Source organism: Chiloscyllium punctatum, chromosome 4 (assembly GCF_047496795.1).
Source record: "Chiloscyllium punctatum isolate Juve2018m chromosome 4, sChiPun1.3, whole genome shotgun sequence".
Lineage (NCBI taxonomy): Eukaryota > Metazoa > Chordata > Chondrichthyes > Orectolobiformes > Hemiscylliidae > Chiloscyllium > Chiloscyllium punctatum.
This window is the reverse complement of record NC_092742.1, coordinates 11,365,280-11,391,763: the sequence shown is the minus strand read 5'-3', so window position 1 is coordinate 11,391,763 and position 26,484 is coordinate 11,365,280. Positions and strand designations below refer to the sequence as shown.

At 40.8% G+C, this 26,484-nt stretch overlaps 1 protein-coding gene across 10 annotated transcripts in view; it reads left to right on the top strand.

The window, feature by feature from the left end:
- dglucy (D-glutamate cyclase) overlaps nt 1-26,484 on the top strand; it is a 138,744-nt gene that overhangs the window by 395 nt on the left and 111,865 nt on the right. For 7 of the 10 annotated variants that reach the window (XM_072568070.1, XM_072568065.1, XM_072568066.1 and 4 more), the window contains exons 2-3: nt 4,948-5,025; nt 5,529-5,733. In XM_072568070.1, coding sequence (XP_072424171.1) covers nt 5,701-5,733 — 33 coding nt within the window. In that variant the 5' untranslated portion in view covers nt 4,948-5,025; nt 5,529-5,700. The remainder of the gene's footprint in view (nt 1-4,947; nt 5,026-5,528; nt 5,734-26,484) is intronic. The other 3 variants (XM_072568062.1, XM_072568064.1, XM_072568063.1) reach the window with 2 other exon arrangements.

Here is a 26,484-nt window from a genome sequence, read left to right as displayed (position 1 = left end):
GGGTCGGTGTAAATGTAGAGTAATAGGGTAGTGGGGAGTGGGTTTGGGTGGGATACTCTTCACAGGGTCGGTATGGACTTGTTGGACCAAAGGGCCTCTTTTCACACTAGGGATTCTATGAGAAAAAGGGGGGGGGGGGGGGGGGATGCAAAAGCTGCTGTCCAGACGGGATGACTGCCTTTCTGTACGGTAGAGACTCAATGACCAAGCAATTATTTGATAGAACAGAGCTCACACATTGTTTTTTTTTGAAGCAATGTGAAGTTGAAGGTTTATCTTGCACTCACCAAGACTGGGACACAGCAAGTTTTAAAAGAAGGCACAACTAACTGATATAGCATGAAATGAGGGTGCTGTTGGATCGGACCCTGGTTGGTATGGAGATGCAGCTAGATGTCTTAATAAAGACAGAAATTGCTGAAGAAACCCAACAAGTCAGGCAGTATCTGTGGGAGAGAAAAGCTAACCTTTCAAGTCTAATGACTCTTCAGAATTAGAAGTAGGTTAGGAGGGGTATATATGCTGAATACAAGGGAAGTAAAAATGAATAAGCAGTAAGTGTAGAGGGAGATAAAGGCAGTTAGGCAAACGAATGGATGGATAATGGTAAGTCAGGCAGAAAGACAAGCTATTAATGAGGTCAATAAGTCAGGCTGGCTGTGCTGAAAGCAGCCCATGTGATGATAGTGCCTAGAATGTGGGGTTAGGTAAAGCACGTGGAAAATGATGTTCAGGAACTATAATTATTGAGTTTGATATTGAGCCCTAAAGGTTGCAGGGTCTCCAAACGGAAAATAAGATGCTGTTCTTCCAGCTTTTGCTAAGCTTTGCTGGAGCACTGCAGCCGGTGTGGGACAGAACTGTCGGCCAAGAAACACAATGTGTTAAAGTTGCTGTATAACTGGAAGCTCAGCATCATTTTTGCGGACAGAATGTAGGTGTTCTGCAAAGCGGACACCAGCCTGTGGTTACTTTCCCCAGTGATGAGTAGACCACATTGTGAGCAATGAATATAGTAGACTAGATTGAATGGGTGAGCAGGTAAACTGCTGCTTCATCTGGAGTGTGTGTCTGGAGCCTCTGTTGTGGGGAAAATCACCAGCCTCAGAGTCAGAGTCTGGGTTCAAAGACAGGGTTTATTGCACATTGAAATACTGGAGTTCAGAGGAGAGAGAGACACTAACAGCACAGTGGCCAGCTGCGAGTCCTCCCTCCACCCAGAGCACATGTCAAGATACTTTTGCACATTTTGTAATATAATAGGTCAGTGATGAGGTTATGGTCTTTGTAACATAGTTTGTTGATTGTAAACATTGCAGAATCATTGATAGTATTGGTGCAGTCACTGTCAGTTCCAACACAGCCTTTGTTAATGTCAGCGCGGTCATTATAAATTTCAGTGCAGACATTGTCAATTTCAATGTCTGCGCGGAAGTCCATTGCTGTAGTAATGGGTAATAATCGCTCTTCCTGAGAAGGACGATTACTGCAGCCCTGGCTATTAGCGCTTTGCATTGAGTCTGTATCAAACAGTTAGCATTTCTATCAAAAGTGTTGGCTGGACCCAGACACTTCAGGCAATATATGCTATTCATGTGTATTCTCTCCCCCACCCACCTTAAACTAATCAACTAGGTTGTGAGTGCAATGTGCTGGCATCCTTGTGGCATAGGCAGTATCTGTGTTTGCTCTGCTGTCTCTCTCCATATTGTGGTCTGGCAGCCATCTTGTGTGTCAAGTGGACAACTTATGGCTCAGTGGCCATCTTGTGTGTCCGTGTGCCTATTGTCACCCTGCCCTGTGCTGTCTCCCACTTCACCTCAGATGGTGAGGAGGGAGGAAGTAAATGGGCAAGTGTTTCACATTTCGTATCTGCACGAGAAGGTGGTTTGGGGTGGTATTGGGAGTCGAGGAAGTAAGGGCCAGGATGTCCCATAAACCACTGTCTCTGTGGAATGCTGGCAAGGGAGGTGAACATGTGTCCAATGGTGGCATCCCACTGAAGATGGCAGAAATTATGGCTTATGATCCTTCAGATGCTGATGCGGTGGAAAGTGAGGACGAGGGGGATCCTATCATCATTGTGGATGGGAAGAGAAAGTTTGGGGGCAGAAATGAGGGAAATGGATTAGACTGGCTGACAAGGGCAATTTTTGGCTGAGGAGAAAGGTGGATCTGTTAACTGTCAATCTTAGGTGATTAACCTCAGACAAGACAGGTAGACCTGGATTGGTCACAATGTTGCCATACGAATTGCTACTAAGGTGGTCAGTCTCCATGCCCTTTAGGTACAATTTATGTGCAACTTCTTTTTTGTCGACATGTCATAGAGATGTACAGCCTGGAAACAGACCCTTCAGTCCAACTCATCCGTGCTGACCAGATATCCTAACCCAATCTAATCCCATTTGTCAGCGCTTGGTCCATATCCTTTGAAATCCTTCCTATTCATATACCCATCCCGATGCTTTTTAAATGTTGTAATTGTCCCAGCCTCCACCACTTCCTCTGCCAGCTCATTCCATACATGCACCACCCTCTGCATGAAAAAATTTCCCCTTAGGTCCCTTTTAATTTTTTCCCCTCTCACCCTAAACCTATGCCCTCTACTTCTGGACACCCCCACACCAGGGAAAAGAACTTATCTATTTTCCCAAACCATGCCCCTTATGATTTTATAAACCTCTATCAGGTCACCACTCAGCCTTCGACATTCCAGAGAAACAGCCTATTCAGCCTCTACCTGTACCTGAAATCCTCCAACCTTGGCAACATCCTTGTAAATTTTTTCTGAACCCTTTCAAGTTTCACAACATCTTTCCAATAGGAGGGAGACCAGATTTGCACGCAGTATTCCAAATGTGACCTAACAGCAGCTGCATGACCTCCCAACTTCTATATTCAATGCTCTGTCCAATAAAGGAAAGTATACCAAAGACCTTCTTCACTATCCTATCTACCTGCAACTCCACTTCCAAGGAACTATGAACCTACACTCCAAGGTCTCTTTGTTCAGCAACACTCCCCAGGACTTTACCATTACGTGTATTAGATCCACTCTGATTTGCTTTTCCAAAATGCAGCACCTAATATTTATCTAAATTAAACTCCATCTGCCACTCCACAACCCATTGGCCCATCTGATCAAAATCCCATTGTACTCTTGAGGTAACCTTCTTCGCTGTCCACTACACCTTCAATTTTGGTTTCATCTGCAAGCTTACTCACTATACCTCCTATGCTCACACCTAAATCATTTATATGAATGACGAAAAGCAGTGGACCCAGCACCAATCCTTGTGGTACACCACTGGTCACAGTCCTCCAGTCTGAAAAGCCAGACTCTGTCTTTTACCTTCAAGCCAGTTTTATATCCAAATGGCTAATTTGCCCTGTATTCCATGAGATCTAACCTTGCTAACCATTCTACTATGAGGAATCTTATTGAATGTGTTACAAAATCCATATATTATCACATCCACTGCTCTGCCCTCAACAATCCTCTTTGTTACCACTTCAAAAAACTCAGTCAAGTTTGTGAGACACGTGCAAAGCTGTGTTGACTATCCCTAATCAGTCCTTGCCTTTCCAAATGTATTTAAATCCTGTCACTCAGGATTCCCTCCTGCAAATTGCCCACTGCTGATGTCAGGCTCACTGGTCTAGTTTCTTGGCTTTTCCTTACCACACTTCTTAAATAGTGGCACCACGCTATCCGACCTCCAGTCTTCTGGCACCTCACCTTTGACTGTTACTGATATAAATATCTCGACAAGGGACCTATCAATCACTTCCCTAGCTTCCCACAGAGTTCCAGGGTACACCTGATCAAGTCCTGGGGATTTATTCACTTTTATGTTTTAAGACATACAACATCTCCTCTGCTGTAATATTGACATTTTTCAAGATGTTACCATCTATTTCCCCACATTCTATATCTTCCATGTCTTTCTCCGCACATGTCATGCTGGACAGGAGTGTAAGTGCTATCGTCTTCTATTGAAAACACATATACTGTTGAGCACTAGATGTGATTCTCATTTTGGACACCATTTACTAAATAATAGATTGTGCTTTCATTTACACTGGAAACTAATTTAAGATTGTTAGTCCGACTTACAATGTATTTTATTTGTATGTCAGAGGCTACAAAGACTTGCAATAGGACCCTGTGCTATCTAAGCAGAAGAACTTGGATATACATTATCTTTTTCATTAAGAAATTATGTTCCGTTCCTTGCTGCATTCCAAATGCTAAGCCCTGGCCAATTAGAGGTTATCTGCTTGGTCTAAGATTAATTATTGGTTTCAATTTCTATTCCAAAATCTTGAGCACAAAAGTCTAATCTGACTTTCTAATGCATTGTCAGAAATATATCCTATTGGTTGAGGCACTAATCAAGACTCTGTAATGCAATTCAAAATTGTGTATGTTATTGTTTTGCAGATTCATGCTTCTGTTACCAACTCCATAGTCTAATAAGTATTTGATTTATTGTGAGATTGAGTTTTGTCTGTTATGAATGAAAAATCACTGAAAACCTTAAACACTTCCTCCCTGTCAACAGTCACATCAGATGGTTAAATGTGTTACAGAGATATGTTTGTAAATATGACTCAATAATCTGACAGCCAAACCAAGTAAGTTTGCTAAGCTCAAGAACAGTGTTGATAAATTACCAGGATAACAAATGGAAGGTGGGATTGTGAAAGAGTTACTGGAGAGAAGCTGTCAGACATGTTTCAGTGCACTTTCATCTTTGAGTTAGATGATTGTCAGTTTAATGTCCCATTCATGAGAATGGAGCTTAAAATCTAGGATTTTTAAAATTCATTTGAGATATGGGCAACTCTGGCTGGGTGAATATTTATTGCCCATTCCTAGTTTGCCCTTGAGAAGGTGATAGTGAGCTGCCTTCTTGAAACTCTGCTGTCTGTGTATTGTAGGTGAACCCGCAATGCAACTAGGGAGAGAGAACCAAATTTTGATCCAGTGACAGTGAAGAAACAGCAATTTAATTCCAAGTAAGTATGACTTAAATGGGAACTTGAAGGTGATGATGTTTACATGTATCTGCTGCTGTTGTCCTTCCAGATGAAAGTGACTGTCGGTTTGGAAGGAGCTATCTAAAGCGCCTTGTTGAATTTCTGCAATGTATCTTGTAGATGGTGCACACTGTTGCTGAGCAAGTTGATTCTCCAGTTTATTAATGAGAAGATTCTGTATTATTTGTGGTGCTTTCTTTAAGATTAAATGTTAAACCAAGGCTATCTCTGCCCACTCTGGAAAATGAAAATGACCCCTTTATATTATCCTGTCGACCACAAGTATATTCTTTAGTATCTTGACAAATCTCAACTAACACCACTTTAAAACAGGTTATTGCTCATTGCTGTTTACCAAATTGATAGCTACGTTTCACCATTACAAGAGTTTGCAAAGTACTTAGTTGGTTATGTGATGTCCTGAGATCTTGAAAGACACTACAGGACTACAGGTTTGTCTTTTTTCTTTCTTTTTGCTCCAGATAACACTGAAGGCTAAAGAACTCAATGGCTAGATGGTCAGAATAGAAAGCAGCAATCCACAGTCATCTACTTAAGTATGCTATCTAAATTTTAATGGTTAAACCCCAGGTCCACTCCTTACATACATGTGAGTCTCTAAACAAGCCCTGCATCTAGACTTGGTTACTTTGGATGTGGAGGGAGAATGTGCAATACATATTGAAGGTAAGATAAAGTCACCAGAGGACTATAGGGCTGTTCTGTCATTAGCGAGAGATGATTGGTAGTAGTTTAATATGAGGATCACACTGCTTCAGGTGAGGGGTGCAGTTGAGAAGGTGGGGCAGAGGGATTGAACCCATGTTGTTGGTGTTACTGTGCATCACAAAACCAGCTGTTCAGCCAACTAAACTGCCCTCCACCTGCCATATTGAACAGACACAAACCATATGTTTGGAGGGTTCTCAATAGTCTAGATAAGAGACTTGGAAATGTGGTAGTGGTTTTTGGTATGGGTCAAACAGTTGGCTGATCAAACAAGAAAACAATTTTGCAGAAGAGTGGAAAATTTATAAGTGTTTTCCCAATTATGGTGCATTTCTAAAGACTGCTTATTTCTGCTAACATGTACATATACACAGTCACAAAAACACACTGTTATATGCACACACTAATGTGCACATACATACTTTCCTATGTTTTTATGCAGATGAATTTCTATTGAAGAGGAATTCCCAAAACCCATCTGCTATAACTTTTGATGTTTGCACCATATTTCTAGTAATTCTCACTCTTAAGCTGGACAAGTCAGGATATTTCACCCACTGTAAAAATGCATTTTTTAAGACAAAACCCTTTTGTGTTGTACTCTTGGAACCATGTAAAGTGTGACGTGTAAGATCAATACTTTTTCATTAAAAAAGACTATATTTTCAAGGCAAAATGTTAAGAATGAATGAATGAATAATCCAAAATATGCCAACCTTTATTTAAGTTGTCATGACAAATATTCAAACCAAAGGATTTGAAAAGGACGTAAAAGGCAACTTTTTCACACAGAAGTTGGTTTGTATATGAAACAAACTGCCAGAGGAAGTGTTAGTTGCAACAGTTAAAAGGTATTTTGTCAAGTACATGAATAGGAGATGTTTAGAATGTGTTATGGACCAGACCAGACCCCCTCAAAATATATTAAGAATGTAGCCTAGACCCTAACTTTTTCTTATTTTAAAGATTAAATGTGAGGTGCTGTGTTCCAGTTGGAATTTGATTGGTCAGATTATTTGACATTAAGCAAACACAATTTATTCAAACATTATAGTTAAAATACAACAAAACAAAGAGAACTTGGAATAAATTTATTGCAAAACTTAACAGAATAATAGATGCAGTAACTTTACAAAATTAACAATTTCAATATAGTAACATCCTATGTACACACCCTTGGCAAAGGGAAATTCAGAAAACATGTTGTCTCATGTGTGACTCCTGTAACAGGCAGAGAACCTCCAGCTTTTGGCTGTAAATGAGAAGACCCCAAGACTCCAACAGCAACTGCTGAAAGCTAAATCTAAAATTCCTAGTTCTGTGGAGCATGAGCATATCATTTCAGGGTGCTTGTATTGCTCCAACTTAAAAAAAACAAGTCCTTAACAAGCTGTTTACTGACTTTCCAACTAGACAGTTTAGTATCTCTGTCTTAAAAACTCTCTTCAAAAACCGCAAAACAAAATAACCTCGTAAAGCTACAACATCATCACCAAAGGCTATGGACCAAATGCAGACAAATTGAACTAGTTTAGTTTGGGAAATTTGGTTGGCATGGGCTAGTTGGACCAAAGGGTCTGTCTCTGTGCTATATGACTCTTGCCTGGAGAAGGTGGATGTCAGGAAATGCCGACAAAGTAGAAGGGTTGCGTGCAGACGCATAAGCCTGGGGCTCATCCACCTTGAATGCTCTTTTTATTTTTTCTTCTTTTATTTTTCTGGTCATTTTTCTTTTCTTTAAAGCCTTTTGCAGTGGGTTAATCAACAGCATTGGGCAGCAAGAGTGGGACATGTGCAGAGTGGTAGCATCCTTCCAGTGGTCAGAGGCAGAAGCAGTAGTGGATACAGTTCTTCCCAATGATTGGAGGTGGTGGCAGCAGCAGCAAGGATGTCCTCCCGGCATTTGGGGATGGCAACAGCAGCAGCAAAGCACCTCCAGCAATTGGAGACAGTGGCGCAGCAGACCTTTCAAGAAGGCAGCTCTGCCAAGATGGCATCTCAGAGGAAGGGGGTCAGCTTGGAACTCCTGGCAAGGTAGTGGTCTGGCTTGGCAGAGGAGCCAGAGACTTGAGATGGTGGTAGCAGTATGGTATATCTGGAACAGAGACACCTAGGATCATTTAAGGTGACAGTAGGGACTCCTGGTTGCGTTCATGGCAAGCCCGGAGCAGGGGTTCCTGGTAATCGACAAGGCGGCAGCAGCAGCTCCTGGTTGTGGTAGGCCTGGAGCCGAGGATATTTGGTTTCAGGGCAAGTGTGGGTTCAACATGGGACCTGACAGCGGAAGGTGGGCCCAGCAGTGAAGAGATGGCGTCTAAAGGGTGGTAACTCTCTTACATTGATGAGTCCAGCGCAGGCAGTGGAGGAAGTGCAGGTGTCATCGATGAGCCAGCTCAGGACTTATGACAAGATGGCGAATCAAAGATAGAAAGTTATATCTATTTTTCTCCTTTTATCCTTTAAATTGTTTAAAATGGTGTCGATTTGTGGTGACATTCAAAGATTTTCACTGTATTTTACTGTATTATTCACTGTAAAATGCAATAATTCATTCAATTCTATAAATCTATGACTTCCAGTAACCAAACAGTAATGTAACCAGTTGTGGTAAACAGGAATGCAAAACTTTCAGTTATGTATATTTTATTGTTTATTCCCATTTTTTATTAATTCTTAGGAGATGGGCATTTTTTTTCTGTCCAAGAAGGTGGTGATGGATCATTATCTTGGTGTAACAGTCTGTTTATGATGTATGGACATTGTAACTGGACTAGTAATCCAGAGACCAGCTAATGTCCTGGGGAATTGGTTTGAATCCCATTACAACAGATGGTAAATCTTAATTTTTAAAACAAAACAAATCTGGAACTAAAGACCTAATTATAAGCATGAAACCATTTTTGAAAACAAAATCTTGTGCTCTAATACCCTTTAGGAAGATAATCTATGATCCTTATCTGGTCTGACCTAGATATGACTCTAGATCCAAAACAATAACTGCTGTCAGGAATGTCACAAGCTACAAGGTTGTATCAAAACCACTAGAAAATATCATAAAAAACTAGATGAACTACCAAGCATTGAGCTAGGCAACAGAAACAGCAATGACAAACGTAGTCCTGTCAACCCTGAAAGGGCCCCAAAAGATTCACCAAGACTCCTCCGATAGCACCTTCCAAACTCAAGACAAATTTGTAGAAGAAACGAGCAACACATAATGGAAACACCACCACCTGCAAGTTCCACTCCAATCCACTATTCATCCTTTCTTGGAAATATCTCTTTGTTCCTTTAGCGTTTGTGGGTCAAACTCCTGCACCTCCATCCATAACAGCATTGTGGGTATATCTACATCAAATGGACTGTGGTTGTTTAAGAAGGGAACTCACTACCATCTTTGCAAGGGCAATTAGGGATGGGCAATAAAGGTTGGCCTAGATGGTGAAGACCACATGCCGTGAATGACTTTAAAAATGGTGCTCTCACAGGTGAAAGTAGAAAAGAAGTTGCAGAATTTAATCAAAACGACTTGCTGACAGCATTTCCCTTTAAACTTGCCTCTCTGTGACCTCTACACTGGATTACAGTCAAAACCATCACATTTTCTGTGTTTAAAGTTCAGAAGTGGAAGAAAAACAAAATTGACTAAGTTTTAAGGAGAAAAGAGCCATAACGTGGTCTGACATTTTCAGAGTTTATCACTGTTTATGATCTGGAAAGGCCTACAGACAGCAGCCTGCTTCATTGCTAATAGGGCTTTTTTAAAGACACTGCCATAAGAAAGTCAATTAGAAATGATCCAACAGATTGCAGGTTGTAGGCCCACAGTGGGGAGGCAAGATGGGGAGGAAGTATCACTGCTGCCTGCCCATCTTCCATGAGCATTCACCAGTACACTTGAGGTTTCACTTGACACCACAAAGATTAGCATGCTGGAATTTACTTGGGCAATGATATTATGTGATTTAATAAATTTACTTTTTGCAGCTTTGTTTTATAATCATTAAATCCCTATTAAAGATGGGCACTTTCTGTTCCCCTGCTAATTTATGACACTAGGTAACCAAGTATCCTTTTCATTTTGGTGTAGAAAGAGCATTCAAACAAATCTTAGTTATACATCCCTAATCAGAGTTATCAAAGACATATATTTGATGCCCTCATCTCCAAATAATGTAATGAAACAAATGACCTCCTTCTTCAGTTCATGCTCAAGGGCTGACCCACAGCACCACAATCTCCAATATGTGTAGGGCAAGGAAATATGAATTAAACCCATCCCTGCTGGAATGGTGATCAAACCCCATCTTGTTGGCACCAATCTAATCCACCTGACCAGCCAACAGATCCAACTACAAAGAGTCTAAATTACTGTAACAGCATACACTTTCTACATGTATGTTGTAATCTGGAGCAATGGAAAGTGGATGTAGTGACTGACCAGGAACCCCTCCCACTCCTATCAATCGTTGGCTTATCTTAGAAGATCTCTCGGAATGATACTTAACCTCCTTGGCTATTTCATGAACACATTCCTTGACCGTCAAGTGCTGGAGTGGGACTTAACTGGAGCTTCTGGCTCAGAGGAGAAAGTGAGGACTGCAGATGCTGGAGATCAGAGCTGAAAATGTGTTGCTGGAAAAGCACAGCAGGTCAGGCAGTATCCAAGGAACAGGAGAATCGACGTTTCTGGCATCAGCCCTTCTTCAGGAATGAGGAAAGTGTGTCCAGCAGGCTAAGATAAAAGGCAGGGAGGAGGGACTTGGGGGAGGGGCATTGGGAATGCGATAGGTGGAGGGAGGTCAAGGTGAGGGTGATAGGCCGGAGTGGGGTGGGGGCGGAGAGGTCAGGAAGAAGATTGCAGGTTAAGAAGACGGTGCTGAGTTTGAGGGATTTGACTGAGACAAGGTGGGGGGAGGGGAAATGAGGAAACTGGAGAAATCTGAGTTCATCCCTTGTGGTTGGAGGGTTCACAGGCAGAAGATGAGGCGCTCTTCCTCAAACCATCATGTTGCCACGGTCTGGCGATGGAGGAGTCCAAGGACCTGCATGTCCTTGGTGGAGTGGGAGGGGGAGTTGAAGTGTTGGGCTACGGGGTGGTTGGGTTGGTTGGTCTGGGTGTCCCAGAGGTGTTCTCTGAAACGTTCCGCAAGTAGGCGGTTTGTCTCAGAGACAGGGACACGATCCATTGCATCTCAAATAAATGATAATTTTAAAAAATTACATTAAGTCTCAGGTTTGCAGTTTTTTCAAGTTGCAGAAAATTAAGGGATGTAGAGACAGCTGAAGATAGGCTGACAGGTAGTGAAACAAAAGGGAAATAGATGTTAAAAAAGCTTAGTTTTGCTTACCACATTCTGTAACACGAAAGTGATAGACAGTGATCCTTACATTGTGAATTTTTGATTATATATGCGAGCTGCCTTTCATTAGCTGTCATTTCTATTTGAGGTTGTAATGCAGTGATTCACTCACGTCCCTAATATCAGTTTTATCTCTGATCACTACATTCCATATATGCTTCCCATAAATCATAGAATATCAGTGATATATACAGTTGTCAACAAAATACTAATGTAGAATCAGCAAAATACGTTATATTGCAGAAAGACATATAGGATTAGAACCACTCCTTTCACACTTATATAAGCATTTACAGTTACATATCATAAGCATACACCACTAAAGCCAACAATACTATTAATTTTAGGGGCACAGGTGAACCCCCAGTTAACGTCCTCCACCTTCACAAAACTAAACACAATTAATTTAAAACAAAACTCATGTCTACTCAATCTCTTCCAGTTGTCATGTTACTGTACTTGTATTGCTTTCTTAAAATGTTTCAGTTATGTTTTTGCCATTAGTACAATTGACTGACAGGCTGAATCATTTGCTCTTTCCATTATGCTCCTTATTTGTGAAGATACATTTGCTTCATATTCCCTAACATAATATGTAGTTTACACTCCTGTTACAAGCGCAAAGCTATTTTAATCCATTGTATGCAGGTTCCACAGACTGCCTAAGACATTGAAATTTTCAAGTAGCCTGACCTCTCATTCTCACACCACCCAGTTTGCTGCACCTTGGAATAATACAGCAAAGGATGGGGGTGTGGCAAATCATGCTTCTGCCTGTTTTTGGTAGAGCTTTCCAATTAATTCCACTGCTCTGCTATTTGCCATGCCTCTCAGTTTCTTCCCTTCAAGTATTTATTAGATTTCCTTTTGAAAATTATGATTAAATCTGCATCCATTATTCTGTTAAGCAGTTAATTCCAGACAAAGATAGCTCATTGCACAAAAATGTTCTTCTTCATGCAGATTTGGTTCTCATGAGCTGGTTGTTCAGTAATTGATAAGAAGCAACAGAAAAGGTCTCTGGTGTCCAGGAAAATACGCTGATGAGTTGCTAGGTCACTTTCACATATGAAGACAATGGACTAGCTGCTCTGTCCAAAAAGCTTGTTAATTTTAGTTGATTGGAAAATCATGGGGAATTTGCCGAAGAGTTTCCCTGATATGTGCTGTTCACTTCGGAAACAGACATCAGCAGATCGTCCCTCTTATCAGTATTTTTCTTGGTCCTTCTCACCTCTGACAGCAATGCTCATACTCAACATCACAAAACCGCTATCTCTAGCTTGTCCCACCTTCTCTTTGAATATTTTCAACTTTGGTGATGCCTTGCATTGGCCTGGTTTGCTTAGTCTAGATATCTTAAATATAAAATAATAGTGTCTTGAAGTAACCAAATAAAAATGGTACAGTGCCTTCTAAGACAAAAGCTTTTTGTTCTGATTCATTCTTGTGGTTTTAGGCCAGCTTGTAATCATTAACCTCAGAGGTATAAAAAATTATAGGGCTCAAGGTACTTCTAAGTCATTTCTTGCATATTATTATAGGGAGCATCCAGTCATACTTCATTTTATTTTATTTTATTTTATTCATAGAAGCCCTACTGTATAGAAGGAGGCCATTCGAGTCCACACCAACCCTCACACATCATACCCAGACCCTCACTATCCCTGTAATCCTGCATTACCCATGACTAACCCACACATCTTTGGACTGTAGGAGGAAACTTATATAGGATATGAATGATTACCCCTCACCTGTCCATATGTGACACAATCTTCAAAGAATTATGTACCTGTACCCTAGGTCTCTCTTCTACAACTCTACTCAAGGCCCTACCATTAATTGTAAAAGCCCTACCCTTGTTTGTTGTTCCAAAATGCAATACTTCACATTTGTCCAGATTGAACTCCACTTTTCAGCCCATTGACCCATTTAATTATGATCCCTTTGTAATCTTAGAAAACCCTTCTTCACTGTCTATTATGCCACCAGTTTTGGTCTGCAAACTTACTACCATGTCTTCTATTTTCTCATCCAAGCCATTTATCTAAATGATGAACAAAAGAGGACCCAGAACCATATTGAAAGGTGAGGTAGGTTCAATGGACCCAATATTCTACCCTATATTCTTATGTTAGTCGAGGCTTCTATCTGCCCACGTCCTTGGATGGATACAAAATGATATGATGGCACTATTTGAAGAAACCATGGGAATCCTGGCTCATACTTGTTTTTCAACTATAATTCCAAAAATATAATATTAGGTCATTATCACATTGCTGTTTGCAGGACCTCACTATGGCTGCCATGGCCCCAACCCCCATTTATCTCTCAGCTCCCTCCCCTCTCCATATTCCTGATGAAGAGCTTGTGCCGAAATGTTGACTCTCGTGCTTCTTGGATGCTGCCTGACTTGCTGTGTTTTTCCAGTGCCACACTTTCCGATTCTAACTTTGTAGTATCTGCACTCCTCGTTTTCTTTCATGCTGACTTTGTTCCCAAACTAAACGCCACCTGCCTGCTCCTGGCCAGTATCCCTCCAGACCTTTCCTATTCATCAAGTTTTCCAAATGTCTTTTAAATATTATAACTGTGCCCACATCCACCACTTCCTCAGGAAGTTCATTCTTATTTTCAATTCTCTAGCATCCTTACTTTCTCCACAGTAAAAACTGATGTGAAATATTCATTTAATATCTCTCCCATTTCCTGGGGTTGAACACAAAGATGACCTCCTTGACCTTCAAGGACCCTACTCTCTCTCTAGTTCCCTTCTTAATCTTAATGTACTTGTAGAACATCTTTGGATTACCCTTAACCTTATCTGCCAATGCTATCTTTGCTTTCTTGATTTTTTTCTTAAGAATGCCCCTGCACTCTTTATATTGATTAGGAGATGCATTTCAATCCAGTTATCTACAACTAGAATAAGGCTTTCTTTTGTTCTTGACTAGAACTTCAATATCTTTATTCATATATTGTCCTTAATCTTACCAGCCATACCCTTCTCTCCAACAGGAACACAATGCCTTTGAACTCACGTCATCACACTCTTGAAAGCCTCCCACTTGTCAGAAGACCTTTTATCTGTGAACAGTCTATTCCAATCAACTTTTGAAAGTTCTTGTCTCATACCATTAAAATTTGCCTTGCTCCAGTTAATACCTTTAACTCTTAGTGAGGCTTATCCTTTTCCATAGCCATTTGAAACTAATAGAACTATGATTGTTAGACCAAAGTGTTTCTCTACTTTTACTTCAGTCACCTGCCCTGCTTTATTGCCCATATGGATATCGCTGACTGGGCCAGCATTTATATGTACTTGCTGGTGGTGAGCTGCAGTCCATTACTGTAGGTAAGATGCACAATGCCTTTAGGGAGGGAATTACAGGATCTTGATCTATTAGCGCTGAAGAAATGGCCAATATATTTCCAAATCCAGATGGAAAGTGGATTAGAGGAGAATGTATAGCTGGTGGTGTTCCCACGTATCTGCTGCCTTTGTCTTTCTTGATTGAAGTGGTCATGGATTTGGAAGGTGCGGTATAAGAAGCTTTGATGAATTTCTGCTGTATCTTTTAGATCGTGCAAACTGCTGCTACTGAACATCTGTGGTGGAGTAAATGGATGTTTGTGGGTGTGGTGTCAATCAATTGGGCTGATTTGTATAGATCTTCTTGAGTTGTTGAAGTTGCAGTTATCCAGGCAAGTGGAGAGTATTCCATCACACTCCTGGCAAGTGCACTTTAGATGGTGGACAGGCTTTGGGGAGTCAGGAGATGAGATATTCACTGCAGCATTCCTAGCCTCTGATCTGCTCTTATGGCCATGATGTTTACGTGGCAAGTCTGGCTTGGTTTCTAGTCAATGATAATCCCAAGAATGCTGTTAGTGGGGGATTCAGTAATGGTAACCTCATTGCATGTTAAAAGGCAATGGTTAGATTGTCTCTTATTGGAGCTGTTCATTGCCTCGCATCAAAGTAGGCATGAAATGAGTGAGCGCCAAGAGAGCTAGCCAGCTGCATCCCTGTTTTGCCTTTGCCTTTTGTTGCTTTGCCCTCTCAGCTGCACCTTTAAAAGCTCACAATACTTGCCTTGCTATTTAATAAGACCATAAGACATAGGAGTGGAAGTAAGGCCATTCGGCCCATCGAGTCCACTCCACCATTCAATCATGGCTGATGGGCATTTCAACTCCACTTACCCGCATTCTCCCTGTAGCCCTTAATTCCTTGTGACATTAAGAATTTATCAATCTCGGCCTTGAAGACATTTAGCGTCCTGGCGGCCTCTGCACTCTACGGCAATGAATTCCACAGGCCCACCACTCTCTGGCTGAAGAAATGTCTCTGCATTTCTATTCTGAATTTACCCCCTCTAATTCTAAGGCTGTGTCCATGGGTCCTAGTCTCCTCGCCTAACGGAAACAATTACCTAACGTCCACCCTTTCCAAGCCATGTATTATCTTGTAAGTTTCAATTAGATCTCCCCTTAATCTTCTAAACTCCAATGAATACAATCCCAGGCTCCTCAGCTGTTCCTCGTATGTGAGACCCACCATTCCAGGGATCATCCATGTGAATCCCTGCTGGACACGCTCCAGTACCAGTATGTCCCTCCTGAGGTGTGGGGATCAAAACTGGACACAGTACTCCAAATGGGGCCTAACCAGAGCTTTATAAAGTCTCAGTAGCACAACGGTGCTTTTATATTCCAATCCTCTTGAGATAAATGACAACATTGCATTCGCTTTCTTAATCATGGACTCAACCTGCATGTTTACCTTTAGAGAATCCTCGACTAGCACTCCCAGATCCCTTTTGTACTTTGGCTTTATGAATTTTCTCACCGTTTAGAAAGTAGTCCATGCTTGTTATTCTTTTTTTCAAAGTGCAAGACCTCGCATTTGCTCACATTGAATTCCATCAGCCATTTCCTGGATCACTCTGTCTAGATCCTTCTGCAGCCTCCCCACTTCCTGCCTGTCCACCCAACTTCGTATCATCGGCAAACTTCGCTAGAATGCCCCCAGTCCCTTCATCCAGATCATTAATATATAATGTGAACAGCTGCGGCCCCTGCGGGACACCGCTTGTCACCGGCTGCCATTCTGAAAAAGAACCTTTTATCCCAACTCTCTGCCTTCTGTCAGACAGCCAATCCTCAATCCATACCAGGAGCTCACCTCGAACACCATGGGCCCTCACCTAGCTCAGCAGCCTCCCATGTGGCACCTTATCTATGCATCTTGTCATGATTGTCAGCAGTCATAGGTCTGTTTCCATGCTGTATGACTCTTTCAGTCCAACTAGTCCACGCTGAATATAATCCCAAACTACACTAATCCTACCTGCTTTCTCCAGGCCCAAATCTCTCCAAACCTTTCCTGTTCATGTATCTATCCAAATGTCTTAATTGTTGTAATTGTACTCGCTTCAACTACTTTCTCAGGAAGTTCATTCTACATACAAACCAGCTTCTGTATAAAAAGGCCTCTTATTTCTAAATCTTTCTCCTCTCATCTTTTAAAATGTGTCCCAAGTCTTGAAATCTCCCATCCGAGAGAAAAGACAACTACCATTAACTCTATCTATATCTCTCATTATTTTATAAACTTCTATCAGATCGTCTCTCAACCTCCTGTGCTCTAGTGGAAAAAAGTCCCAGCCTATCTTTATAACTTGAACATTTCATACCCAGCAACATCCTGGTAAATCTTTTCTGAACCCTCTCCAGTTTGATAATAAACTTCCCGTAACTGGGCTACCAGACTGGATACAGTATTCCAGAAGAGACCTCTCCAATGTCTTGTACAACCTCAATATGACTTCTAACATCTATACTCAAATGACTAAGCAGTGAAGACAATAAGACCATAAGATTAGGTCATTTGGCCAATCAAGTCTGCTCCGCCATTCAGTCATGACTGATAGGTTTTTCAAACCCTATTTTCTCCCCATAACCTTTGATCCCTTAGCAATCAAGAAGTTATCTATCTCTGTTTTAAATATACTCTATGACCTGGCCCCTGGTCTTCTGTGGCAGTGAATTCCACAGGTTCACCTCTCTCTGGCGAAAAACATTTCTCCTTACCTCCATTCTAAAATGTCTTCCTTTTGCTCTAAGGCTGTGCCCTCGGGTCCTCGTCTCTCTTGCAAATGGAAATGTCTTCCCAATTCCGTTCTACCTAGTATTCTACTAGGTACATCAGTATTCTGTATGTTTCAATCAGATTCCCCCCTCATTCTTCTAAACTCCGTTGAATCCCAGAGAACTGAAACATTCCTCATATGTTAAGCTTTCATTCCTGGGATCATTTTCGTGAACTCCCCTGGACCCGCTCCAGGGCCAATACATTCTTACTGAGGTATGGGGCCCAAACTTGCTCACAATACTCTGAATGTGGTCTGACCAGAGCTTTATAAAGCCTCAGAGGTACATCCCTGCTTTTATATTCTAGTCCTCTTGAATTGAATGACAACATTGTGTTTGCTTAACTAATTACTGGCTCAACCTGCAAGTTTATCTTAAGAGAAATCTGGAGCAGGATGCCCAAGTCTCTTTGCACTCCAGGTTTCTGAATTTCCCCCATTTAGAAAGTATTCCATGCCTCTATTCTTCCTATCAAAGTGCATGACCCCACACATTCCTACATTGTATTTCATCTGCCACACACAATGTAGTGAATTCCACAGGCTCTACACTCTCTAGATGAAGTAGTTCTCATTTCATTCCTAAAGAGTTTACCCTTATCCTTAAACTATGACCCCACATTTTGGATCTCCCTATTATTGAGAACATCCTTCCTGCATAGAACGTTACAGTGCAGTACAGGTCCTTCATCCCTCAATGTTGCGTCGATCTGTGAAATTAATCTGATGCCCATCCAACCTACACTGTTCCATTATTATCCATATCTATGTCCAGTGTCCATTTTAAATGCCTTTAACGTTGGCGAGTCTACTACTTAGCATGCAGGTCACACCCCTACTACTCTCCGAGTAAAGAACTTACCCCTGATACCTGTCCTAAATCTATCACCCCTCAATTTAAAGTGATGTCCCCTCGTTCACCACTCAAGGAAAAAGGCTCTCGCTGTCCTCTCTATCTAACCCCCCAGATTATCTTATACCTCTCGATTTAACTCACCTCTCAACCTTTTTCTCACCAATGAAAACAGCCTTAGTTCCCTCAGCCTTAGTTCCCTCGCCTTTCCTCATAAGACCTTCCTTCCATACCAGGCAACATCCTAGTAAATCTCCTCTGAAGCCTTTCCAAAGCTTACACATCCCTCGTATAAGGCGGTGACCAGAACAGCACGCAATGCTCCAGGTGCATCCTTACCAGTGTCTTATACAGCTGAAGCATGACCTCGTGGCTCCGAAACCCATTCCCCCTACCAATAAGTGCCAACACACCATATGCTTTCTTAATAACCCTGTTAACCTGGGTGGCAACTTCCAGGGATTTATGCACCTGGACACAGAGATCTCTACGTTCATCTACACTACCAAGAATTTCACCATTAGCCCAGTACTCTGCATTCCTGTTATTTCTTCTGAAGTGAGCTACCTCACACTTTTCCGCATTAAACTTCATTTGCCACTTCTCAGCCCAGCTCTGCATCTTATCTATGTCCCTCTGTAACCCACAACATCCTTCAGCACTATCCACAACTCTGCTTACCTTAGTGTCATATGCAAATTTACTAACCCATCCTTTACGCTCACACCCAGATCGTTTATAAAAATGACAAATGGCAGTGGCCCCAAATACAGTAAACCACAATCCGTAAGTGATGCACATACGGATGCTTCACATTTCTGAGGGTCCCCTCTATGTCTTAAGTTCCCCACTCAGCTTCGTTTTAAGTGTAACTGGTGGACCCAGCCAAAGCAAGGGTTGTCATCACTGTTGTTGCAATGCAATTATGGCAAAGATGAACGACGGAGGAACAGATGCACAAGCAAGAACAGACCAGTAGCAACCTCCAGCAGATATCAAACAGCTTCCACATGAAGAGGTCACAGCTGAAGATCCACACAGAATGTACAGAAGGATCAGAATCTTTTGTTTTAATTGCCATTTCCACAGATAAACAAGGTATAATGTTGGTGTAGACCATACGTGTCACAGATGCCTGATAGAGAACAAGACCAGGGAATGGAATCTGTCTTGTGGCATGAAGGAGTAGATAGATATCGAATCCCAGTCGCTGTCAAGGTGACAGCTATGTTGATCTTTTATGCAACTGGTTCCTTCCAAAGAACCAGTTGGGAACTGTATGGGATCGCTCAATTGTTCCCCAACAAATTAATCATGCCTGTTGCCAATGTCATTTTTGCCAGACCACACCCATAATCTAATTTTCCCAGTGCTTTAGTCAGTAGGCTTTGAAATATAGCTTGCTTCCCTCTGGACAGGGCGTGATAGACTGTATATGTGTCACATAGAGACCAATATCATATTGAGTTCAACAATAGGAGAGGATTCCATTCCATCAATGTGCACCTCATCTGTGATCATCCATTCCGCAACTTAGAAATTTGAGCTAGTTATATTGGGTGCTGTCAAAATCTATTCCTTGACAACTCTCGTGTTCCTGCTGTTCTTGAGGGGCCAAATGTCTTGTAAGGATAGTTACTTGGGGACAAGGGCTATTCCCGTGACCATGGAGGATGAATCTGTTACAGAACCCACTGATTGAGGTGGTGTGTCAATACAATGCAGCCCATTCATTGATTGGAACTACAGTGGAATAGGTGAGAGTTCTGCTTACATTTGAGTACGTAAAAAGTGTTGCATAATCCTAGCATGCAGTGCTTGGCAGGCAAAGGAAGGGGATATAATGGAGGCTGATAGAGCAGGAGCAGTTTTCCAAGGAGGGTGATGAGTGCACTGAGCAGAGGAACATCACCTTCCGCATGATGGAGCACCGTAGTGTTAGGTACTGCAAGCCAGACAGGGCTTAATTGGCTCCTGGTTCTAATATATGACAGGTAACAGCAGTAATCATTCACTGCAAAATTGATGTTACTTAAAAGGCAAGCAGTCTGTTTCTGTTCCAAGAGACAAATGGAGTTTGTTTGTTACTTTAAGTTAGCTGTTGCTGCTATTGAATAAAAAGAGTTGTTACATAGTGCCTGTAGGCTTTCCCATATATGATCGTTCCACATTGAACAATGATAACCCACTAGCTTACAGTGGACATTGGGGAAAGAGTGGCAGTGACTTAGAGAGGTAGCAATGAATTGTATTCATATGGCTTCGTACAAGAAAGCTCAATTGATCAGATAGTATGAAAAACGTAAACACAAATGCGCATATCTAAATGTACATTGCACACATGCAACATCACCTTCCGCATTTACAGATGCCAAAGTGTGTCCGTATGAATGGGCTTGCGCATACGGGATGTGAGTGCATGTGTTTGACAAAATATTGTGTTGTTAATAAGTGCAAAGCACACACATATGTAAGCTTGAGAGCAAAGACGTAAATATGCAAGTTTGATTATGTATGAGCACTTATGCAGTTGGAATGCAAGTATATAAGAGTAATGTATATCACAGAACCAAGCGTGCATTCCAGACCCTAACCATTCACTGTGACAAAAGTATTTCTTGTTTCACTTTTCCTTCTTTTGCCAGCTACTTTAAACTTGTACCCCGTTGTTCTGAATCCTGCTATGAGTGAGGACTTGATTTGATTTGATTTATTGATTTTATTTATTGTCATGTGTACCCAAGTACAGTGAAAAGCTTTGTTTGCAAGAAGTACAGGCAGATCATAGTAAACCTAGAACATTACAGTGCAGAACAGGCCCTTCGGCGCTGCTCTGTCATACTAATGTGAAGCCCATCTCACCTACACTATTCCATCTACGTCCATATGCCTGTCCAATGACGACTTAAATGCACTTAAATTTGGCGAATCTACCACCGTTGCAGGCAAAGCATTCCATACCATTACGACTCTGAGTAAGCAAGGACACACAGATCATAGGGCGCTTGGGTAGAGTGAACCATACAGGTTACATTGCACAGCAGGTATACAAAGCAAGATCGTTATTTGAAAAGTATAGAATGGTTATAAGAAATGTTTGAGCAAGATCTGCTGTAGAGAGCTTGCAAGAAGTCGTCCGGTTTCAGTGCCATCTTGATATCTGAATACTCTGTCAAGACCTCACATGATTTTGATGATATATTTTATACATAAATATGTGTATGTATGTAGACTGTGATTGCAATATCGTAATCTTTGTGTGTAGAATGAATGAGTGTATGTTTGAATAGATATATCTGCTATATTCTAATTTGTTCTTCTCTAGAATCTGTAGATTTTGGATTTTGTTACACAATTAATTTTTATTTCTTCCACATTTGGGACAATGCTATTTTCTCTTGCAAACTTCTCAATTTTTCTACACTTGATTACTGTAGACATTTGCTCTTCAAATGGGTTTCTCCAAAAATTAAAATATAAAACTCACTGATTGAAGTAGTTTCCAAATATAATTTTTTTGCCCTTACATTTTTTCCAAGAGTTATGTTCATACTTGTCAACCCATCCAATGATTAGGGAGCAACACATAGAAGTTGTTTAATTAAGATGAGAAGGAACTAAACAGACTTCAGTAGAACACACAATATTTTCCACATTAAAATAGATGGTTGGTTCACAGGATGTTCGGCAATGACTCAACCAACTGTTGTACAAACAAAAATAAACAACTATCCAGAAATAGGAAATCCCTGCAGCTGCTGAAGCATTTCGAGTTGACTGTTAAGAGAGCTTTCTTCGATTAAGAAGCTTGTGAGCAGCCCCTGCAGACTGATTTAAGATTCGCAATGTGACAGAGAGAGTTAAACCACCTAAAAAGTACAAACAAAAATTTAAAACCTAAATGTTACTCTCAAAGTTAACTACAATCGTTTCTGCTCTAACACAGTAGCTCCATTCTCCTGCAATTCCATGTTATAAGAAAAGCACAAATAATTGCAGCACCATTTAAACTAACGGGGCCGAAATCGCATTATAACAGATACACGCTTTAAAAGTTCATGCTTTGGAAAGTGTCCTCAATTCATTAATCGCATTACAGAGAATTCGCATTAGCGAAATGCGTGTTGTAGCAAAACAACCTGTACTTGATATGCAACAAATGGTGCCCCTGTCACTGGTGCTCACATCCTAAAGGTAGTTTATAAATGAAGTAAGATAGTTTCGTGGGAAACTATCAGAGGTAAGAATTTGTTTATTTTAAATTGTTACAAAAAAATGTAAACCAAATGTTGATTTACGGTAACATAGTATGGTCACACAGATCTTGAACTTTTGTATCAATGAACAATTTGCAAACGAAAATGAATACAATAGAACAACGTTGCATTTATAGAGAGCAGGAGTTAAAATCAAGCTCTGAATTTTTTTTTAGAGATTAATTAGTGTGGAAACAGGCCCTTCGGCCCAACAAGTCCACACCGACCCGCCGAAGCGCAACCCACCCAGACCCATTACCTTACATTTACCCCTTCACCTAACACTACGGGCAATTTAGTATGGTCAGTTCACCTGACCTGTACATCTTTGGATTGTGGGAGGAAACCGGAGCACCCGGAGGAAACCCACACAGACACGAGTAGAACGTGCAAACTGCCTGCAGATTGTGCACTTTTTGAGCAAAATAGAATGTATCTGCAAATATAATTCTGCTTATATTGAATTCACCCCATAGACTTGTATGTGTGTGTGCATGCATGAAAGAGAGAGAGAGGGTGTGAGTGCATGTGAGAGTGTGTGCATGCTTGGTAAAGTGTGTGTGTGAGAGTGTGATGGAGTATAATTCTGAGAGGGTGTGTGTGTGTGTGTGTGTGTGTGTGTGTGTGTGTGTATGAATGAGAGAGGGTCTACATGACTGTATGAGTGTGTGACTTGAGAGCAATCTAGGTTTGTTCAATGTATCGTTTCAGTTGCATGACATAGCAAAAGATTACAATGTATTCTGTGTCTTATGATCCTGTTTCACAGCTGCCTGATGAAGGAGCACTGCTCTTAAAGCTAGTGCTTCCAAATAAGCCTGTCGAGTATAACCTGGTGTTATGTGATTTTTAACTTTGTCCACCCCAGTCCAACCCCGGCTCCTCCACATCCTGGGTTTGGTGATTCACCCTGACCAAACCTGTACTGTACCAGGCAGGCTGATCACGGGATATGATCGCCTATGTATAGGACAGGGGTTGGATACCTACCTCAACAGTCTGGACCAAGAGAAGGCCTTTTAGAAGTAGGAAATGCCTTTGTTTGGAGTTTGACTCTATCCAACAAACAATGTTTATTCGTTTCTTCATTTTTTACTGTGTAGAATCAAACTGCTTTATAAAGACTGCTTACATAAACATTTTTTAAAAATAAAACAAATTATTGAAATGTTTACAAATCTGAGCATCAAGGAAGGACAGATAAGGAAGGACACCACTTCGACTGGGACAACACATCCATCCTAGGACAAGTCAAACAGAAACACACATGAAAATTCCTAGAAGCATAGCATTCCAACCGGAACTCTATCAACAAACACATCGAGTTAGACCCCATCTACCACCCCCTGAGAAAAAGAACAGGAAATGGCATCACCAACCCCAAAAAAACCCAAACATGCAAATAGGAAATAGGAATTATCAACAGTGCTTTGCCCGGAGGCCCGCTGAAGACATTACCTAGTAGGGTGATGAAACTTCTGGAAATAAACCTTCTGGCTCAGCGAGAACCTCAATCTGAGCTACAAATCTTCTCAAAACTCATGACTAAAGAATATTTTTGAAATAAAAATAATGTTTTAAAAAAATGAACAAATTGCTTTAACCAATGACAATTAAGAAGTATGAATTACTAACTTATCTGTGTCTGTTTCTGTTCTCACTGTTCCAGCAATACACAAGAGCATATACAACTTACAATGTGATCCAACATTATCTGTAAAACTACCATAATCTTTTTTCACATGCCACTTTTGTCGGTTTCCATAACAAATTTATTGGAGTTACTGCTATGAAGAATTAGCCATAAATTTCTGTAATTTTTCAATAACTTCTGCTATAAAATTCACACATAAAAATCTCATGATGTCTTGTTTAATTTTAGAAATCGGGACTTGTATCTTTACCTACACTTCGTCCTCCCCCTTGGTCCTTCGCCCTTTAAAATGTCCTTGGTAACTTGGTTTTACAAATTCACTTTTAGCTAGATTTGTCACCAGGCTAACTAACCACAATATCTAACTGAGCTACACAGTTAACTATGATTTGATTCATAAATCTTTGGAAAGTAGATTGGAATCTTTCAACCCAAATAGCATGACCTGATATATAATCCATTTGTTGTAACAAAGGCAAATACCTTCTTAGCCTTTGATGTTACCAGTCAGTACCACCTCAATAGATCAAATTTAGGAAGAAATAAGGCACTTCTGATGCACTGTTTTCACAAAGGAGCAGGGTAAGAATCTTTTTCCTTGATGACATGTAATCTTTGCAAAATCAAATTTGTTCTGAAGTTGAAGGCACATACTGTACCTTTAAGAGAGAGTGAATACTGTTCTGAACTGAGCGTTTACAAGCACCTGTGAGATGACTAGATGGCAGTCCCAGAATGCACTAGAAAATTGAAAATATGTAACATTTGTCTATAAAGTGGATACCTGAATTTTGGTTGCTGTTTTGGCAACAATTCAGATTTAACCAATCAGTTAAATTATGCCCCAGGTTACTGAAACCCAATCGAGTTTGAATCTTTTTTTTGTCAACATCGAACCAATGAGATGATCCAATGTTGGGGATATAAAAATGTGGAAATTTTGAAAATTGCAGAGAGCAACTGTCATCGAGAGAGACTCAAGAAATTAGGAAACACTCTCTATCAAAGGTACCTTTTCATACAAAATATATTTGCAGTAAAAAGAAACAAAACGACCCAAGGAGATCCTCAGCTAGAAGAAGACTGACACCAAAGACAACAGTGGCTGTGTGGTTTTGACATTATGTTGTTGTAATTTTGATGTGTCTTATTGGAACAGCATATTTGCAAGGTTTGTAGCTCAGGTTGAGGTTTAGCGTGTAGCTTTGCTCGCTGAGCTGTAGGTTTGATATCCAGACATTTCGTTACCTGGCTAGGTAACATCATCAGTGGTGACCTCCAAGTGAAGCGAAGTTGTTGTCTCTTGCTTTCTATTTATATGTTTGTCCTGGATTGGGTTCCTGGGGTTGTGGTGATGTCATTTCCTGCTTGAATGAACAGGAAATGACATCACCACAAACACCAGGAACCCTATCCAGGACAAACATAAATAGAAAGCAGGAGACAACAACTTTGCTTCACTTGGAGGTCACCACTGATGATGTTACCTAGCCAAGTAATGAAATGTCTGGATATCAAACCTACAGCTCAGCAAGCAAAGCTACACCCGAAACAGCATATTGTTATAGAGTTGAAGGCAGATAGTAAGCATTTAAGAGAAAGGGGGGCTTAGAGCTGTGAATAGTTGTTGTTTAATGTTACTTTTAGAGTTTAAAAATTACTGTTATTTTCTTTAAATAATAGAATTTGGGAGTTCTCTGTCAGTCATATTTTAACACATTACAAGATGAAGTGAGCTTTTCTGCATGTTTGGTTCAATTAACAGAGGGGCTCACCACTGTGTTGTAACAGTTTGATGACTCAGGTGTGAGGTTTGGACAGGCTTAGACAGATCATGTCTGAGATTTGGACAGATTTGAACAGATTTGGGGTACAAAACATCCTAGCAGATTGAAACACTTGCCGATTTATGTCCTAGATCTTTAAGTAAAACATAGGTGAGATAATTTGTTAAATTTTGGTTACTTATGGTTGGTTAAATTAAAAGTGAGAGAAATCACTCTTCAGAATTGCTTTAGCAATCTTGGGTTTGAAGACGCTTCCCAAATTTGCTGCAACGTTTAGAAGGATAGAGGAAGGACATACTTTTATAATTAGCAAATAAGTTAGAATTGGGTTTAATACAGGACAAAAGGAAAGCTGGAATTGTAATGGAGTTCTTCAAGCACTTTGGTGTATCAGAGAAATAGACAAGTTCAGTAGAGTTAAAAAAAAACTTAAATTACAATTAAGGCAAATGGAGTAAGAAAATAAAGACAGGGAAAGAAGAGTGCTGAAAGGACAGAGAGGGGAAAAGAAAGGGAGAGAAGGTCTTAGCTGAGCAAAGGGAGAGAGAAGAAAGAGAGAGGGAGAGAGAATTTGATCTTCAGAAGCTGCAAATTAGTCAGGAAAGTCAAGTAAACAGGATGGAGATGAAGAGAGAAGGTGG